Genomic DNA, 16,908 nt, shown 5'->3' with positions numbered 1-16,908 from the left:
TTAAGCCTGGATCCTCAGAGCTCAGCCTCTGGAGTTGCTAGGATTACAAGCATGAGCTACCAGTGCAGTATTTGGTAGCAAATTAAAATTGGCTGACTTAAAGTCGAAGTGGCAAATTATACATGTTTTTGAGTGACTATAACTAAGAATTGATTCCAATGAAATTTATTTATCAGTATCCATACAAAGAGTTTTGCTGGAACACAGCGAAACTGCCTGTTCATTTATATGTTATCCTTAGCCACTTTTACATTTTGCACAGTGGTCATTGAAGAATTGGGACAGAAACGTTACAGTATGTATCCAGGCGCGGTGGCGCATGCCTATAATCCTAATTACTGAGGAGGCTGATATCTGAGGATCAAGGTTCAAAGTTAGCCCAGGCACTAAAGTCCATGAGACTCTTATCTCCAATTAACCACTAAAAAACCAGAAGTGGTGCTGTAGCTCAAGGGGTAGGGTCATAGCCTTGAACTGAAGAGCTCAGGGACAGTGCCCAGACCACTTCAAGCTCCATGACCCACAGAAAGAAAGAAAGGAAGGAGGGAAAGGGAAAGAAAGAAAGAGTGAGTTACTGTGTGAAGTCTTAAGATCTTCACCGTTCTGCATTTTCCAGAAGAGGTTTACCAGTTTCCAGCTTACCCTGGCCAGTGCTTGCTTGTTCCCTGAAGTATGGCAAGTCAGGTGGGAGTTGATCCTGCATGATTGGACTTGGTTGGCTCTGCTCCACCCCCTCATCATCAGGACCAGTCTAGACCTGTTCTCTTCTCCTGGCATCAAACCCTCCTGTGGTTTAGACTAGGGATGGATTGCAGTCACCCTGCCAGTGTTCTTTACATTAAGCCTGTTCTCACCTTGGCAGCTTTGTTGTTTGTGCCTTGGCACTGTTCTGGGCTGTCCCAGGGTTTCTTTCTGTGTCCTGTAGGGTTCAGCTCAGATACACCCTCTCTCTCACCAGTGGCTTCCCCTGGCTGGGAGCAGTCTCTTCCTTTAGCTCATTCCTCATCAGAGTTCTCAGATTTCTTGTCTGTTTGCTTAGTACTTTTAGCATCAGTGTTAAATTGCCATGGTGGGAGCAGGACTGGGTCCACTTTCTTCTTTTCTTTTCTTTTCTTTTCTTTTCTTTCTTTCTTTTTTTGGGTAGGTTGTGGACTTGGACTCTGGACTTGGACTCTGGGCCTGGACCCTGTCCCTGAGCTCTTCAGCTCAAGGCTATACTGCCCTACACCTTGAGCCACTGTGCCACTTACAGTTTTCTGGTGATTAATTGAAGAATCTCAAGTCTTTAGTGCCTGGGCTGGCGTTGAACCTCAATCTTTGGATCTCAGCCTTCTGAGTAGCTAGGATTATAGGCATGAGCCACTGCGCCCAGACTTGTTTCCATTTTCTTTATTCATACTATCTTCGACTCATAGAAGTCTGCCGTAGAAGTTGAGGGGCCGAGAGTGTGGCCTAGTGGTAGAATGCTTACCTAGCATGCATGAAGACCCAGGTTCGATTTCTCAGTACCACCAAAAGTGGTGCTGTGGCTCAAGTGGTAAAGTGCTAGCCTTGAGAAGGCCCAAGGATAGTGCTCTTACCACAAGCCCAGGACTAGCCCTCCTCCCCCCCCCCCCCAAAGAAGAAGTTGAGCACAAGAAGATTGTTTTACCTGTTATATAAATATGAAAATTGCTTACCACAATGAACTTTTTAAAATTAGGTGAGTTTAGTTTATATATGTGTATAGTTAACAGATTTAGAATCTTGGAGAAGTTTGAAAATACAGAGAATTTCCTTTTTTTTTATCTTTTCTCTCCTAACATAGTTTCCCTTATTATATATATTTTATATTAGTGTGACATGCTTGTTATACTTGATGAACTAATATTGATACATTTTAAGTAATGTGCATATATTATCATTCATTCAGTTGGATTGGCCTGTGAAGTGTGTGTGTGTGTGTGTGTGTGTGTGTGTGTGTGCGTGCGTGCGTGCATGTGTGTGTGTGTGTGTGCGTGTGCGTGCGCGCCCGCGCTGGTCCTGTGGCTTCAAATCAGAGCCTAGGTGCTATTCCTGAGTTTTAATAAGTTTTGGGTCATGGGGCTTGAACTCTGTGCTGGACACTGTCCCTAAGCTCTTCAGCTCAAGGCTACTGCCCTACCCTTCAGCCACAGCCCCACTTCCTGTTTTCTAGTGATTAATTGGAGATAAGAGTCTCACAGCTTTGGTATTGCCCTGGCTGGCTTTGAACCTTGATCCTCAGATCTCAGCCTCCTGAGTAGCTAAGATTACAGGCATGAGCCACCATGCTCGGCATGTTCCTGAATGTTTTGATTAAGGCTAGTGCTCTGCCACTTGAACCACATCTTCACTTCTGGCTTCTGACTGGGTGATTGAAGATAGGCGCTCTCTTGCTGGAAATTCTGTTGTTTATCCATCTTGTCAAAAATGAGACTGTATTCTGTGTGTGTGTTCTGGGTTCTGTACTCTATTCAGTTATCTGGTTAGCTCTTTTTCTGTAGTTCTGTGTTGCTTTGATCATTGTGGTGGTGGTATGCTATTTTGTGTTTCCGTTTGTTGGTGACAAGGTCTCCCTGTGGAGCTCACTGCCCTGGTACTAGGTTATTTTCCCAGACTGACCTTAAACTCCCTGTCATTCTGCCTGAGCTCCCAAGTTGTGAGATTTCAGCTATGCATCCCCGCATCCTGCTCACTGAGTTTTCAGTACTTGCTGAAGTTGGGTAGTGTCTGCCCCCTAACCTTGCTTTTCAGCATTTGTTTGGCTAATTATTCATGATCTTCAGCATTTCTGTATTCCATCAGAATCACCTTCTCTATATCCACAAAATAACAGACTGTGTTCCATCAGAATCACTTTATATCTACAAAATAACTGGCTGCAGTTTTAGCTGGGATTGTGCTGTCTTTTTTTTTTTTTTTTTTTTTTTTTTTGCTAGTCCTGGAGCTTGAACTCAGCCTGGGCGCTCTCTCTGAGCTCTTCAGCTCAAAGCTAGCGCTCTACACTTGAACCACATCACCACTTCCAGTTTTCTGGTGGTTAATTTGAGGTATGAGTCTTGTGCCTGGGCTGGCTTTGAATCATGATTCTCAGATCTTAGCCTCCTGAGTAGCTAGGAGGATTACAGGAGTGAGTGTGAGGCACCCAACTGTGCTATCTTTTGTTTATTATAGTTTCATTTAGTTTTGCTTGTTTTCCTCAGTTTTCCCCTCCTTCCCTCCCTTTCTTTGTATGTCAGTTAGGATTTTTCTTAAATTCTTCATTGTCCAGTGGTAACTAGCTACTATAGGTGGTAATTGGGAACCTGAAGGTTAGCTAGTGTGACTATAGGCGTTACTTTCTGTTTGATGTGCTTTCATTTAAATAACCACATGTAGCTAGTCATTGCTGTATAGACAACACAATGTTATACTCATCACTATTTCTGGGATGTTAGTATATCTCTCCTGTAATGGCAAAGACAACAGTAGGACAGGCAAGTCTATATAAATCATATGCCCAAAAGAAGGTTGAAATATATTTTTTAAAGTATCTTTGGTAGTCGTGCTCTCATTCTTCCTTCTTTTCCCTCCCTCCCCCTCTCTCTTTTAGATATGTATGATTGCAAGGAATTATTTTCCTTAATTTTGTGTGTTCTTTTAGATATTACATGTATAACGTATTATAAACATTTTCATAACTTTTTTGGGCCAGGAAGATGGCCTAGAGTGCTTGTCTAGCATGCACGAATAACTGGATTTCATTCCTTGGTACTACAGACACAGAAAAGCTGGAAGTGGTGATGTGGCTAAAGTGATAGAGTGCCCCCAAAATGCCCTGAGTGTTCAGGCCCTGAGTTCAAGCCCCAGAACTGGCAAAATGAAAAAAAAAAGTTTCATACTTTTCATCTGTGTGTGTGTGTGTATGTGTGTCCATCTTTCCATCTCTCCATCCATCCATCCATCCATCCATCCATCCGTGTTGGGACTTGAACTCAGGGCTTGGCACTATCCCTGAGCTTTTGTGTTCAAGCTCTTTACCATTCTGAGACATAGCTCCACTTCTGGCTTTTTGCTGGTTAATTGAAGATAAGAATTTCATGGGCTTTCCTGCCCAAACTGGATTTGAACTGTGATAGCTAGAATTATAAGCATTAGACAGCAGTACCCAGCTAGAACATGTTTTTGTTTTTGGTCTGTTATGGGGCTTAAACTCTGGGTCTGGCCATCGTCTCTGAGCTCTTCAGCTCAAGGCTAGGGCTTTACCACTTGCGCCACTTCCACTTTTTCTGGTTGTTAATTGGAGATAAAGAGTTTCAAGGACTTCCATGCTCAAGCTGGCTTTTGTGTGTGTGTGTGTGTGTGTGTGCGTGTGTGTGTGTACACGTACATGTGTGTGTACACGTGTACGTGTACATGTGTGTCATGGGGCTTGAACTCTGGGCCTGGGCATTGTCCCTGAGCTCTTTAGCTCAAGTCTACTGCTCTACCCCTTGGGCCTGGGCATTGTCCTTGAGCTCATCAGCTCTGGACTACTTCCCTACCCTGGAGCCATAGCCCCCACTTCCTGGTTTTTTAGTGATTAATTGGAGATAAAGAGTCTCTTGGTCCTTAGTGCCTGGATGGCTTTGAACCATGATTCTCAGATCTCAGCCTTCTGAGTAGCTAGGATCACAGGCATGAGCCACTGTGCCCTGCTTCATGTTTTCCTTTGTGTGTGTGTGTGTTTTTTATGACCCATATGATACAGCCAAACAAATTCCCAGGTATGTGTGTATTTGTGTGTGTGTGCGTGTGTGTATCTCAGAGGAACTTGGAACAAGCTCTGAAAGAGTAGGTAGAAATTTGGGGCTCATTAGTGTACTGGTTACTTAAAATCAGGAGAGGGAACTTAATAGCCAAGGAAAAGTAAATGCACATTTGTTTTTTAAAGGAGAGAAATACGTAGAAACGATGTAAATACCAATTCTTCAGCAGTGAGTTGATGAATAAAAATCCGGGAAGGGAAAGTAAGGGAGAAGGGTAGGGAGAATTCAAGAGAATATGACATCAGAAATCTAAGTGATCAGAGGTTGGGCCTCATAACTCTTTTCTCAAAGATGAGACCAGGTGCTGTACCTGATTACCTTCGCCATTCCACAGGAGCTAAGTGTTACCTCAAGGGCAGCACAATTACAAGTGATCAAACTGAATTCTGAATTCTGATCTTCAGTTTTAACAGTGGGCAGTAGATTTTGCTTGAGTAACTAAAGAACAGCAGAATAAGCTCTTTCAGAAGCTAACTTACTGGGGCGTCTAGGAGATAGAATAAAACATGTTCTTAAAGTATAGCATGCAAAGGACATCCTTACATAGAAGAGAGCAATCTGTAAAAAGGTTCTGTTGGCTTTCATATCGGAGAATATGGTGCACAAAATGGTTACAGAAGCCTTACATTGAAAAGAAATAGTCTACATGTTTTTCTTAAAAGGCTTCTTATTTTGAATTTTAAACTTAGAGAAACATTGCAACTACAAAAGATTCAATGTCGGGGCCGGGAGTTTGGCCTAGTGGTTAAAGTGCTTGCCTAGCATGCATGAAGACCCGGGTTCGATTCCTCGGTACCACATATAGAAAAAAAGCCAGAAGTGGTGCTGAGGCTCAAGTGGTAGAGCTCTAGCCTTGAGAAAGTCCAAGGACAGTGCTCAGGCCCTGAGCTCAAGCCCAGGACTGGCAAAAAAAAAAAAAAAAAAAAAGATTCAATGTATATCCCTCTACCTACCTTCCCCTAACTTCATCTAATTATAGCAATTTACACAACCACAGTATATGAACAAAACCAGAAAATTAATATTGGTATATAAGTAATTATTAAATTATTGACTTTTTTTAGTATTTGCTGTTTTTTCTTTAGTGACCTTTATCTGCTCTACTACCCAATCTAGTGTTTCCTTAGTCCAAGAGAGTTGTGTGTCTTGGGTGTGTGCATAGGCCTGCTGTTGTATCTTTATAGTTCTAACCTTGGTCTTTACCCAGACTATGCAGAGTAGATCCAAAGGCAGAGAGTTCTAAAGAGATTAAGTTGTGAGCTGTACTGAATTGTTTGACTTCTCAAACGGATAAGCCTTGCTATCACTGGAACCACCTTGATGGTATTTATTGATTTGGGGGCACTGTGCAAGATTCTGGAAATACAAAGCAGAAAGTGATGATGCAGATCCCCAGCTTTGAGGTGCTTATAGGGACATACACAGATATTTTTGTTTTTTAATTAGTATCTAAAATTTATATGCTCTTATGGGATATGTAATATTTTCATAAATGTATACATTATATAAAAGCCTAGATAAATAATTGAACAGATAAACTGTAGCTCATTAAATGTTTTTGTTTTTGTTTTAGTCTTGGGGCTTGAACTCTGGGCCTAGGTGCTATCCTTGAGCTCTTTAGCTCAAGGCTGGTGCTCTACCACTTTGAGCCACAGTACCACTTCCACTTTTCTGGTTAATTGGAGATAAGAGCCTCATAGACTTTTTCTGGTATTCTGATTGTCTTATAGTCTTTGTACTATATATCAGCTCTTGCCCTGCTTCCCCTTCTTTTCTCCCCTCCCCTTCCTGCCACACACACACACACACACACACACACACACACACACACACACACGTTGATCCCTCAGGGATCAAACCTAGGGCCTTGTGTTTACTTAATAATTTCCTTGCTCTGACCCAGAGGACTTTAGGATTTACATGTGATTTTACTGTGGATTGCACAGTATTCTTCCCTGGGAATCATAAAAATATCCAACCTAAGTGTGTCCTGGTCTTACCATTTTAAAAAGTTTTTCTTTTGAGAATTTTAGCAGTTATGTATGCATACATGTGTTATTGGACAGCTACTGTAGTCAATAAACACACTACTTTTAGAATGGTGAGTGCCTATATCTTTCATCAACGTGCATTTTCCCAGGGCAACTATTTTTATAAAAACTGGAGAAGGCAGCCTGGGCAAAGCTAGTATCAGGTGACACAGAAGTAGGCCCTTGCAGGAGGTACTGAGCCCCTCAGTACCCCTGCCTCACCTCTGGACTGTGCTTCTGGATTTCAGTGGGCGAGTCGACTGACTCTGCCCGACATTTTGCAAAGACTAACAACTGATCTTGGATGCTCATATTATTACTGGGGAACCTTAAAAGTAAGGAACATGTTTAGCTAGTAGAAGATAGTGCCTTCAGAGGATAGTTACAACTCTTTGTGAATAATGCATTGTTGCAGTGACACTTGAGAGCATATTTTACAGAATAGTATCTTAGATGATTAGACTCAAATTTTTACCAATAACCAATTTTACCACCAAACCACTTTTTTTTTTTTTTTTTTTTTTACCAATCCTGGGTCTTGAACTCAGGGCCTGAGCACTGTCCTTGGGTTTTCTCAAGGCTAGAGCTCTACCACTTTAGCCATAGCCTGCTTTTTCCTCTATATATGATATCGAGGAATCGAACCTGGGTCTTCATGCAAGCTAGGCAAGCACTCTCCCACTAGGCCAAACTCCTGGCCCATGTACATTGTTTTGATTTAATGTTTTATATGTCCTGCCATTATATTATAAATAAGAAGGTTCTGGAAGATGTCCTCTGCAGATGCAAGACTTCTCATATGCCTCACACATACATACATACATACATACATACATACAAGCACACATATATACATATTTCATTTATTTATTTACTTATTTTTCCTGGTGTTACTGGGGATTGAACTCAGGGTTTTCCATACTTGTGAACAAGATGCTCTTAAGACACACCCCCTAGTTACTATTTTGAAATACAGTCTTACTAAATTTGTCTACAGGTATGAACTACAGTAGTCTGTCGCCTTCCTTCTCTTCCATGTGAGAATTACTGCCCATGTGCAACAACACAGCAATCTAATGAAATAAGATACTGGCCCCACTTTGTAGTATTGCGGAAACTGCATCCTGGCCTTTTGTGGCTCCACAAATGTGGGTACACAGCACTGAAGTCAGAGGGGAGGCCGACCAAGTTCAAGTTCCCAATCCAGTCTTCGCTTATGTGGTATAAATGAACTGCCCTGGATGGTAAATAGAATTGTGTGCAGCTCTCTCCCCCCAAACAGTGTGTCATTTGGCCAGCCCAAGAAAATGCTAGCCTAGGAGAGAGGTACAGAACAACAAAGCCTAACACTACAAGGCACACAGTGGTACCCTGTCATGTCTGGCTGAATTCCACATGAGCAATGGAGATAAAGGCCTTCTGAAAGGAGCAATTGGGTTGAGCTGAAGAATATGGATCATTTTTCTTTCTACACCAAAGCATGTTGGAGATGGGAGATACTTTATCTGATTAGGAAAGGCACATGGAAAAAACATAAAACATGCCAGCACTTCTTGGTCATTGGGGGCACCCTCTCGGGTGCCTTCCCGCCTTCTTCAGGGTAGTTCACTAGCCAAGAACAATTTTCTCCACCTAGATTTTTTTTTTGAGCAAAGATATTGGACAGACTGATTTTCCTTTTGCAAACTACACAAGTATCAGTGGAGAATCTCCGCTTTTGATATGCAGTAAGTGGTAGAGTGCTTGCCTAGCATGCACAAAGACCCAGGTTCGATTCCTTGGTATCACATACATAGAAAAAAAGCTAGAAGTGGTGCTAGGGCTCAAGTGGTAGAGCTTTAGCCTTGAGGATAGTGCTCATGCCCTGAGCCCAAGCCCAGGACTGGCAATAATAATAGCAATAATTACAACAACAACAATATGCAATAAATTGGTAAAAGCTGATGCAATTGTTCATTTGAAAGTATACAGACATATTTAGCAAAGCAGCTGGCATTTTATAGCTGTGAGTTTTGTGCTATATCTGATTCATCCAGGTATTAGCTGGTCTCTTAGAGTAGCCAATGGTATGTACTCACAACCTCAGCTTTGCCTTTTGTGACAAAAATGGGCTCCTTGGATCCTGCTGCCTCTCATCCGATGTGTCTGATACCTCCATGCCAGTAAACTGCTCTACTAGAGAGAGTAGTAGAAGTCTGGGAAGTCTGGCGGTCACTATTCCTGCTCTTCCTGATCCTCCTCCTCCTCCATCCAATCTGTCAGCAAATCCCTCTGGCACATCCTCTGCTCTTCGGCTGCCAGCTGCTCTCCAGCTGATAGTCTCCTGTTTATTCTGTAAAACTGAAAACGTTGCTAATTCCAGGAATCCTTTCTGGTGTCTCTAGAAGGGTGGTGTGCCCTTTCTTAGTGTGTCTATAGCTTCAAGGTGCAGACTTCCAGTTAGGATGTCTGAATTCTAAAGATCAGTTGAGGCTGGCTAATAGAAATATGTCATTTTTGGGCCAGGAGTTTGGCCTAGTGGTAGAGTGCTTGCCTAGCATGCACGAAGACCCTGGTTCAATTCCTTGGTACCACATACATAGAAAAAAGCCTGAAGTGGTGTTGAGGCTCAGGTGGTAGAGCTCTAGCCTTGAGAAAGTCCAAGAACAGTGCTCAGGCCCTTGAGTAGCTAGATTACAGGTGTGAGCCACCAGGGCCTGCCTGTCCTATATTTAAAAACTGATGGGAGAGCATAGATAATCAGTAGACTCCAAAAAAGGGAAACAGTGTGAGACACAGGTTATTAATTAGGTTAAATCATTTCACAGCATTTACATAAGCCAAAGCATCATGTTGTACATCATAAATATCTATAATTCTTGTTTGCTAATTATGCATTAATGAAGCTAGGCAAATAAAATTGTCATTCTGTAAGATAGAGAACTTAGCTTATTCCTCTTTGCAAACCTACAAGAAGGACATTTAGAATGTAGATTCTCAATACATTTTTTTGTCCTTTTATATTTCTGTTTTGGAGATGGGAGGCTTTTCTGTAGCCTCCTAAGCATAACGTTTTGTTTTTTTAAAACCAGGATCTCACTATATATAATCCCAGTCTGGCCCCAAATTATAATGCTCCTTCCTCAGTTTTCTAAATGCTAAGATTAACAGCATGTGCCACCATGCCCCAGTAATAAATGTTTTAAAATAATGACACGTAATGTGGTAACTCTTAATTTGGTACTTGTAAAGCATCTAGTGAAGGAGACTAAGGTAGACAAAGGGCTAGTCTTGAAAACAGACCTGTGAGAAGAAATGGCAAGTGTGACAGGATACACAACCCTTGATAGCCAGCTGTGCTCATGAAAACAGAAGTAGAGTAATACAGCTTCACAGTCTCTGCATTGGAGAGTGTGTCTTCCCCTTTCCTTTCCGTGGCTGGAGTGCAGTCCCACCTCATCCTCGGGGCCTCATCCTAAGGTAGAGGAAGGAGAAGCTGGAAGAAGCCCTTAGCAGGAAGCAGGGCATTCTGGGAGAAGAAACAGAATGAAAAAATATTCTGAATGATCAATATGAAGAAGATAACCTGGCAAAGGAGATGGGAAAGGAGCCACAGACAGGTGAGAGGGAAGAAAGCCAAGAGGAGCTGTGCAGCCGCTAAGAGCTAAGTGTGGTGGCAACACAGCATGTGATAGGACCAGCAAGAACATGGGGTGCTAGGTTCGGAAGTGGTGTCTGAGTGGGCTGGAGCATGGTAGAGTCGGGAGATGACTTCAGAGGGACAAAGAATTGGGGTAGGTAGACAGATGGGAGGGACTGTGTCAGGGATCAGAATCCTTTTGCAGGAAAACCGGAGTGTAGCACAGCCTTGTGAACATGACAGAGACGAGACATTTACAATCCTGTGTGGCAAAGGAGATGCATCCTGGGTGGGAAGGTTTGTGGATGAGGGATGCAGATGGCATGCTGCCTCCACCCAAAGCTTTCCATCTTCTGAAATAGTTATCAGGGTCATCACCTGGAACCCTGGGGTGATAAAGGGCATTGTCCTCTAGGTCCTGTCATTGCCCAAGTTCTGATATGCTGTGAACCATCTCTCCCCAACTTTAGTGGCCCCAGTACATCCCTCAGTGCCTCCGCTTCCCCAGGCATCACAGACATGCCTGGCCCTGTTACTCTCTACATAGTGCCCTGTTCTCTGGACAAAGCCAGCCTCTCCATGGACCTCAGATAAGCCGCTTCTCACCTCAGCCCTAAACATGTTCTTCCATCTGCTTGCCCCTGTCTTTTTCTACCACCTGTGAGTTCACTTGTTAAGACCTGATTCAAATGCCACATCTGCTTCAGCCTCTGATTCGCTGCCCCTACCCCAGACTCAGTGAGACCCTAAATCTTGTAGAATTCCAGGCTGGGAATTATGCCTTCTCCCGTGGGTCTAACTTGATGCCCCGATGGGCTGGGCTCAAAGGACAAGAGGGTGTCCATGACTTGATCTGTTCCTGTAGTGACTGTAGAGGGGAGGAAAGGAAAGATCATTCAACTCTTAGTTTTTGATGCAGAGAAAGTATTGTTTCTTTTTTATTCTAGGTGGTTCTGGAATGGAGCCGGGATCAGTACCACGTTTTGTTTGATTCCTATAGAGACAATATTGCTGGAAAGTCCTTTCAGAACCGGTAAGAAGAAAGCTGTGGAGAGTATCTCTATTCAGTAGTCTTAAATGATGAGTCACAAAAGCACTCACTGTTTTATGTGTGGGTATTTTTGTTAGAGATGTCTATAAAGAGTGAAGCGTATAGTATATATACCTGTAGAGACCTTGCACGTTTTGGGGTTAAAAATTCTGATGCCCAGGTCATCTTCTTCCCAGAGGTTTGAGTACACTTATTTAACTTTGCGCCAGTTCCGTGACACAAAGGAAATCTCATCCTACCTAGTATGAAACCAGGTGGCTACCTACCGCACAGCCAGTTGGATATAATACCAGAGGAGACAATGCGCATGTGTGCACTCAAGTATCATCACCTTCAGTCTTTCTTTCTTTTTTTTTTTTGCCAGTCCTGGGCTTGAGCTCAGGGCCTGAGCACTGTCCTTGGACTTTCTCAGGGCTAGATCTCTACCACTTGAGCCTCAGCACCACTTCTGGCTTTTTTTTTTGGTATGTATGTGGTACCAAGGAATCGAACCCGGGTCTTCATGCATGCTAGGCAAGCACTTTAACCACTAGGCCAAACTCCCGGCCCCAGTCTTTCTTTTTTGTCTATGTCATTCCTGCAAGGCTGGGAGTGTAAAGACCTTCAGTTATTTCCTTCTGCACATGATGAAACGGATTTTATTTGGGGGCAATATTGATGTATATGCTGACAGGATCAACCCTCCCCCTAGGTTTTAACCCTCACTCACATATGAGATGCTGTTCTATCCCTTAGGCATCTAGTGATGAACAGGAAGAATTCATTGATCCTACATAGAACCCACTGACATTATAATGTGGAAGGGGAAGGGAAGAGTGGAGAGTAAAGTGTACCTTCCCAGATCACTCATGGAGTTACCGTGGAACTTGTTATAAAAGAGAATCACAAGGTGCCACCCTAGGCCTACTCAATTAGAAACCCCGGGCATGGAGGCAGCACCATGTTTCAGAAGTCCTGAAGGTGATTTTGATGCTTGCTAATGTTTGAGGACCACTGACATAGATAGAAACAGAAAACCCCTGGGTGGGGAGTGTGTGTGTGTATGTGTGTGTGTGTGTGAGTGTGTGAGTGAAGCAGGCTGTCTTAGTAGATAAAGATTCTTCCAGGGTAAAGTGGTATGAAAGTTGCATGTTAAGCAGTAAATTCTCTCTGGGGCAGGTGGGGAATGAAGTAGAAGTGAGGAAGCATAAAAGAAAGCACTACTGAGGGAAAAGTATGTCCAAGACACAAAATCCTGCAAGTTCTGAAGGATTGTGTACTGAGTGAAATTAACTGCTCAAGTATTCAGAGCCCAAGAGACAGGCTAAGAAGAACTCTGACTCTACCACTCTATGCTGCTAGCCCCATTCCTCATTTTCCTGAGGAATCCTGAGACCTCTGTTACTCTTTGACCTTCATCTCCAATTGGCTCTTTCATTTCTTCCCCTTTGACCTCTGATCTGTAGTGCCTTTACAAGCCAGATATCCACATGCCTCAGGGCATTTGTATGTGACTTTTATGTTTCTCTAATCCTTTCTCCTCCATCACCCAGCTGGCTGGCTTCCAGGCTTTATTCTCATCTCAGGCTTAAGTGCTGGGAATCAGCCCACAAACCTCCTGCAAAGCAGGGAAAACATATATCTCTGAGCTATACCCCTAGCCCCAAATTCTGCCTTTTATGTAAGGTCATCTCTGATTTGTCGGTTGTAATGTGAGCATTTACAGAATATACAGAAGGCACTCTGCCAGTTCGAATCTTGGAGTTTTTATTAAAAGGCCAGTGACTGTGTGGTCTCAAAGGCCAGCTACCAGAAAGCACAGTCAGTACAGTCAGGAAACAGGCCAGAGATACAATCAGAAAACAGCCCAGAGATGACAGAAACAACAGATATACCAGTAAGCCAGTTCAGCTCTGATAGCTGAATTGGGACACTATGCTGATGAAAGAACAGCCAAGAGACTGGACACAGGACCAGACACGGACATCCATGACAATTGTGTCCCACTGCCAGATTTAAATGGACTGGGGGAGAGGTTAGGAGGGGAGGTCAGGGTCGCAGGAAGCTCCCTAGTCCCACAAACTTGACTGGCAGGCCTAGTAACCTGAGTGCTTCAGCTCAAGGCTACCACCCTACCCTTGAGCCACAGCACCACTTCCCTTTTCTAGGGGTTAGTTGGAGATAAGAATCTCACAGACTTTATGGGACCGGGAGTTTGGCCTAGTGGTTAAAGTGCTTGCCTAGCATGCATGAAGACCCGGGTTCGATTCCTCGGTACCACATATATAGAAAAAAGCTGGAAGTGGTGCTGAGGCTCAAGTGGTAGAGCTCTATCCTTGAGAAAGTCCAAGGACAGTGCTCAGGCCCTGAGCTCAAGCCCAGGACTGGCAAAAAAAAAAGAAAAAAGAATCTCACAGACTTTAGTGCCCAGGCTGGCTTTGAACTGAGATTCTCAGATCTCAGCTTCCTGAGTAGCTATCGCACCTGGCTGGCTTACTTCTTTTAAGGAAAACATGGTGGATATTTGACCACTTTTTTTCCTAGTGTAACTTGAAAAAGTTTATCCATCAAGCTGTATCCATTTTTCTGTGAAATAACCCTCAGTGAGTAATATGGTTAGGCCTAAACCTATGCCTGGGCTTTGGGGATAATAGGAGGCCAAGCTTCAGTATTTGACTGAAAAGTAAAAACACTGACTCAAGAATTAAAAGGTTTCCTGACTCCTTATTTTCATGATAAGATCATTAGGCAGAGAGAAGGGTGTGTCTGTCCTGGTATCAGCTACATCACTAGCCTGTCTTTTCCAAACACACACTGCTCCAAGCTAGATATGTGCTTTGATGTTTTAGGAATCAAAGCCTTCTGGGAACTTCTATCCACTCAAGGAAAAATCTATCATTATCAGTATAGGTGACTAGATAGTGATTTAATGTGTTAGGAAAGTGACAAGTGCTGTGCAATGAAAGAAAAGTAGGGCAGGCTGCGGCGGCTGAGGAGGAGCTGGGTTGGGTAGTAGGGGCTTCGAAGGCTGATCCTGGTCCTGGTCCCCATCAGCCCTGTTTAGTAACATTTGGGTTTTGTTCTTTTAAGCCTGTAATCTTTGTGTTTGGCTAAACTTGAATGTCAGTTCTTTCAAGTTGTAAGAGAACGTAGCAATTTATCCAGTCTGAGGTTCCAAACTCAACCCTCTGCTCCCCATCCTGTGTTCTTAAATTAATGGGGACTGAATTAATGGGGACTGGGCATGTCCCACTGAACAACTTCCTCAGTGCCCAGATAGTCCTTAAAACCCACTGACATCAACCTCCCTTAGGGTGGCTTTTGGAAGATCAAATGGTGAAAAGTTCATGAAGCTTGAAGCATGATGCGACTGAAGGAGAATGCACTTGGTGACCATTAGTGCTTTTGCCTTCCCATGCAGTTCTGTGATGTGTGCCCTATTAGGGTGACCTTCTGATTGATTTTGGTTCATAGCATGTAAGTTTAAGCTCTGTTATAATCTAATACACCAGAAAAAAAATTAAGCTGGAGGACTTGTGGGTGTGCCCTAGGCTCTGTCTGCCCATGCCCATCGACGTGGTCTACACCTGGGTGAACGGCACGGACACAGAACTCCTGAAGGAGCTGCAGCAGGTCAGAGAGCAGATGGAGGAGGAGCAAAAAGCAATGAGGTAAAAGTAATTCTCAGACAAACCCAACCTCTGTGTGTTGCCCTTTTTTACAAATGAATACTTATTCAAGAAGGTTCGCCAATTTGCTCAATGCTATCCAAAGATCTGCCTTTTCACCTTCACAACATTAGATTCAGGCAGTCATCCACCTGACTTCTGGGGTCTAAGGACGACCCAGCCTCTTCTGTTGCAGGCTGGCCTCACTTTTAGTAAATGGTTTCCAAGGAGTCTAAAGTGGCAGCTGTGGAAGTTCTGGGCTTCCGGTTCACTAGTCTGAGTCTCAGGTTTTGTATCTTCATAAAATGAACATTTATGTTAGGAGTGGAGCCTAGTGGTAGAGTGCTCACCTAGCATGTTCGAAGCCCTGGGTTCATTTTTTTTCAGTACCACATAAATAAACCAGAAGTGGTTGTGTGCTAGCCTTGAGCACAGAGAGGCTCAGGGACAGCTCCTAGGCCCTGAGTTCAAGCCCCAGGACTGGCAAAAAAAAAAAAAGAAAGAAAGAAAAGAAAAGAAGGAAAAGAAAAGTAAAAGAAAATAGATCCTAGCATTGTTTCTACTTAATAGATATACTCAAGTGTGGGTACTGATGGCTCAAGTCTGTAATCCTAGCTGCTCAGGACACTGAGATCTGAGACTCACAGTTCAAAGCGAGTCTGAGAAGGGAAGTCCATGAGACTTTTTTTTTTTTTTTTGCCAGTCCTGGGCTTGAGCTCAGGGCCTGAGCACTGTCCTTGGACTTTCTCAAGGCTAGAGCTCTACCGCTTGAGCCTCAGCACCACTTCCGGCTTTTTTCTATGTATGTGGTACCGAGGAATCGAACCCGGGTCTTCATGCATGCTAGGCAAGCACTTTAACCACTAGGCCAAACTCCCGGCCCCGTCCATGAGACTTTTTATCCAAATATCCAAAAATTAGAAGTGGAGCTGTGGTTTACAAAAATCTTAATGACAATACCCAGGTTCTGAGTTCAAGCCCCAGCACTGGCGTATAGCCCCCCAACCCCCAAAAAGATATACTTGAAAGAATGTTTCCTCTTACTCTTTAATCTACTTCAATTCATGGGCTATGTTCTCAGAAAGCTTTGACACTTGAAGATGTGATTTGATTGTACTTATGTGGAAAGCAACAGCAACTTCTGGAGAAACTTCAGAGCTGGGACACTGGCTGGGAACCAGGGACCCCACTCACTTCTTTTTAAATCACAGATTAATTGTACAAAGGAATTTTACTGTGCTATTTCCATGCTTACTTATAATGTACTTTGAACTCATTCATCCCAGCTAATGTTCTTTCTTCCATTCACTTTCTTCTTCTTCTTTTTTTTCTTTTTCTTTTTTCCAGTCCTGGGTGCTTGAACTCAGGGCCTGAGTACTGTTCTTGGGCTTTCTCAAGCCCAAGCGGTAGAGCTCTACCACTTGAGCCACAGTACCAAGGAACTGAACCCAGGTCTTCATGCATGCTAGGCCAGCAGTCTACCACTAGGCCCATTCACTTTCCAAATGCCACAGATGTATCCCAGTGGCAGGTCCGGATCTTTGACTTGGGCTGCCGCAGGTTTTCTCTGATAGGGGCTTAAAGACATTTCCTGTGCATGAAAATGTTCGGTGTTTTATAGTTAATATTTAAAGACAACTGTCTTGGTTCCAGTGAGAGGTACAGTGTTTATGATGCTGTATTGGAACATAATTTATTTGCACTTACAGTGTGTAAGCACATAATGTTTCCAACTTGTTAGTTCACTGGAGTAAGCAGGACAATCAACATTGTA

At 43.3% G+C, this 16,908-nt stretch overlaps 1 protein-coding gene across 1 annotated transcript in view; it reads left to right on the top strand.

The window, feature by feature from the left end:
• Gnptab (N-acetylglucosamine-1-phosphate transferase subunits alpha and beta) overlaps window positions 1–16,908 on the top strand; it is a 71,608-nt gene that overhangs the window by 10,578 nt on the left and 44,122 nt on the right. Inside the window, exons 2-3 of the mRNA XM_090328504.1 lie at window positions 11,384–11,469; window positions 15,018–15,137. Of these exons, the coding sequence (XP_090184630.1) occupies window positions 11,384–11,469; window positions 15,018–15,137 (206 nt within the window). The remainder of the gene's footprint in view (window positions 1–11,383; window positions 11,470–15,017; window positions 15,138–16,908) is intronic.

Source organism: Megascapheus bottae, chromosome 2, assembly GCF_031878675.1.
Source record: "Megascapheus bottae isolate mThoBot1 chromosome 2, mThoBot2.hap1, whole genome shotgun sequence".
In the NCBI taxonomy this organism is placed as follows: domain Eukaryota; kingdom Metazoa; phylum Chordata; class Mammalia; order Rodentia; family Geomyidae; genus Megascapheus; species Megascapheus bottae.
The sequence above is the reverse complement of the archived record's forward strand: the minus strand, read 5'-3'. Positions and strand labels throughout refer to the sequence as shown.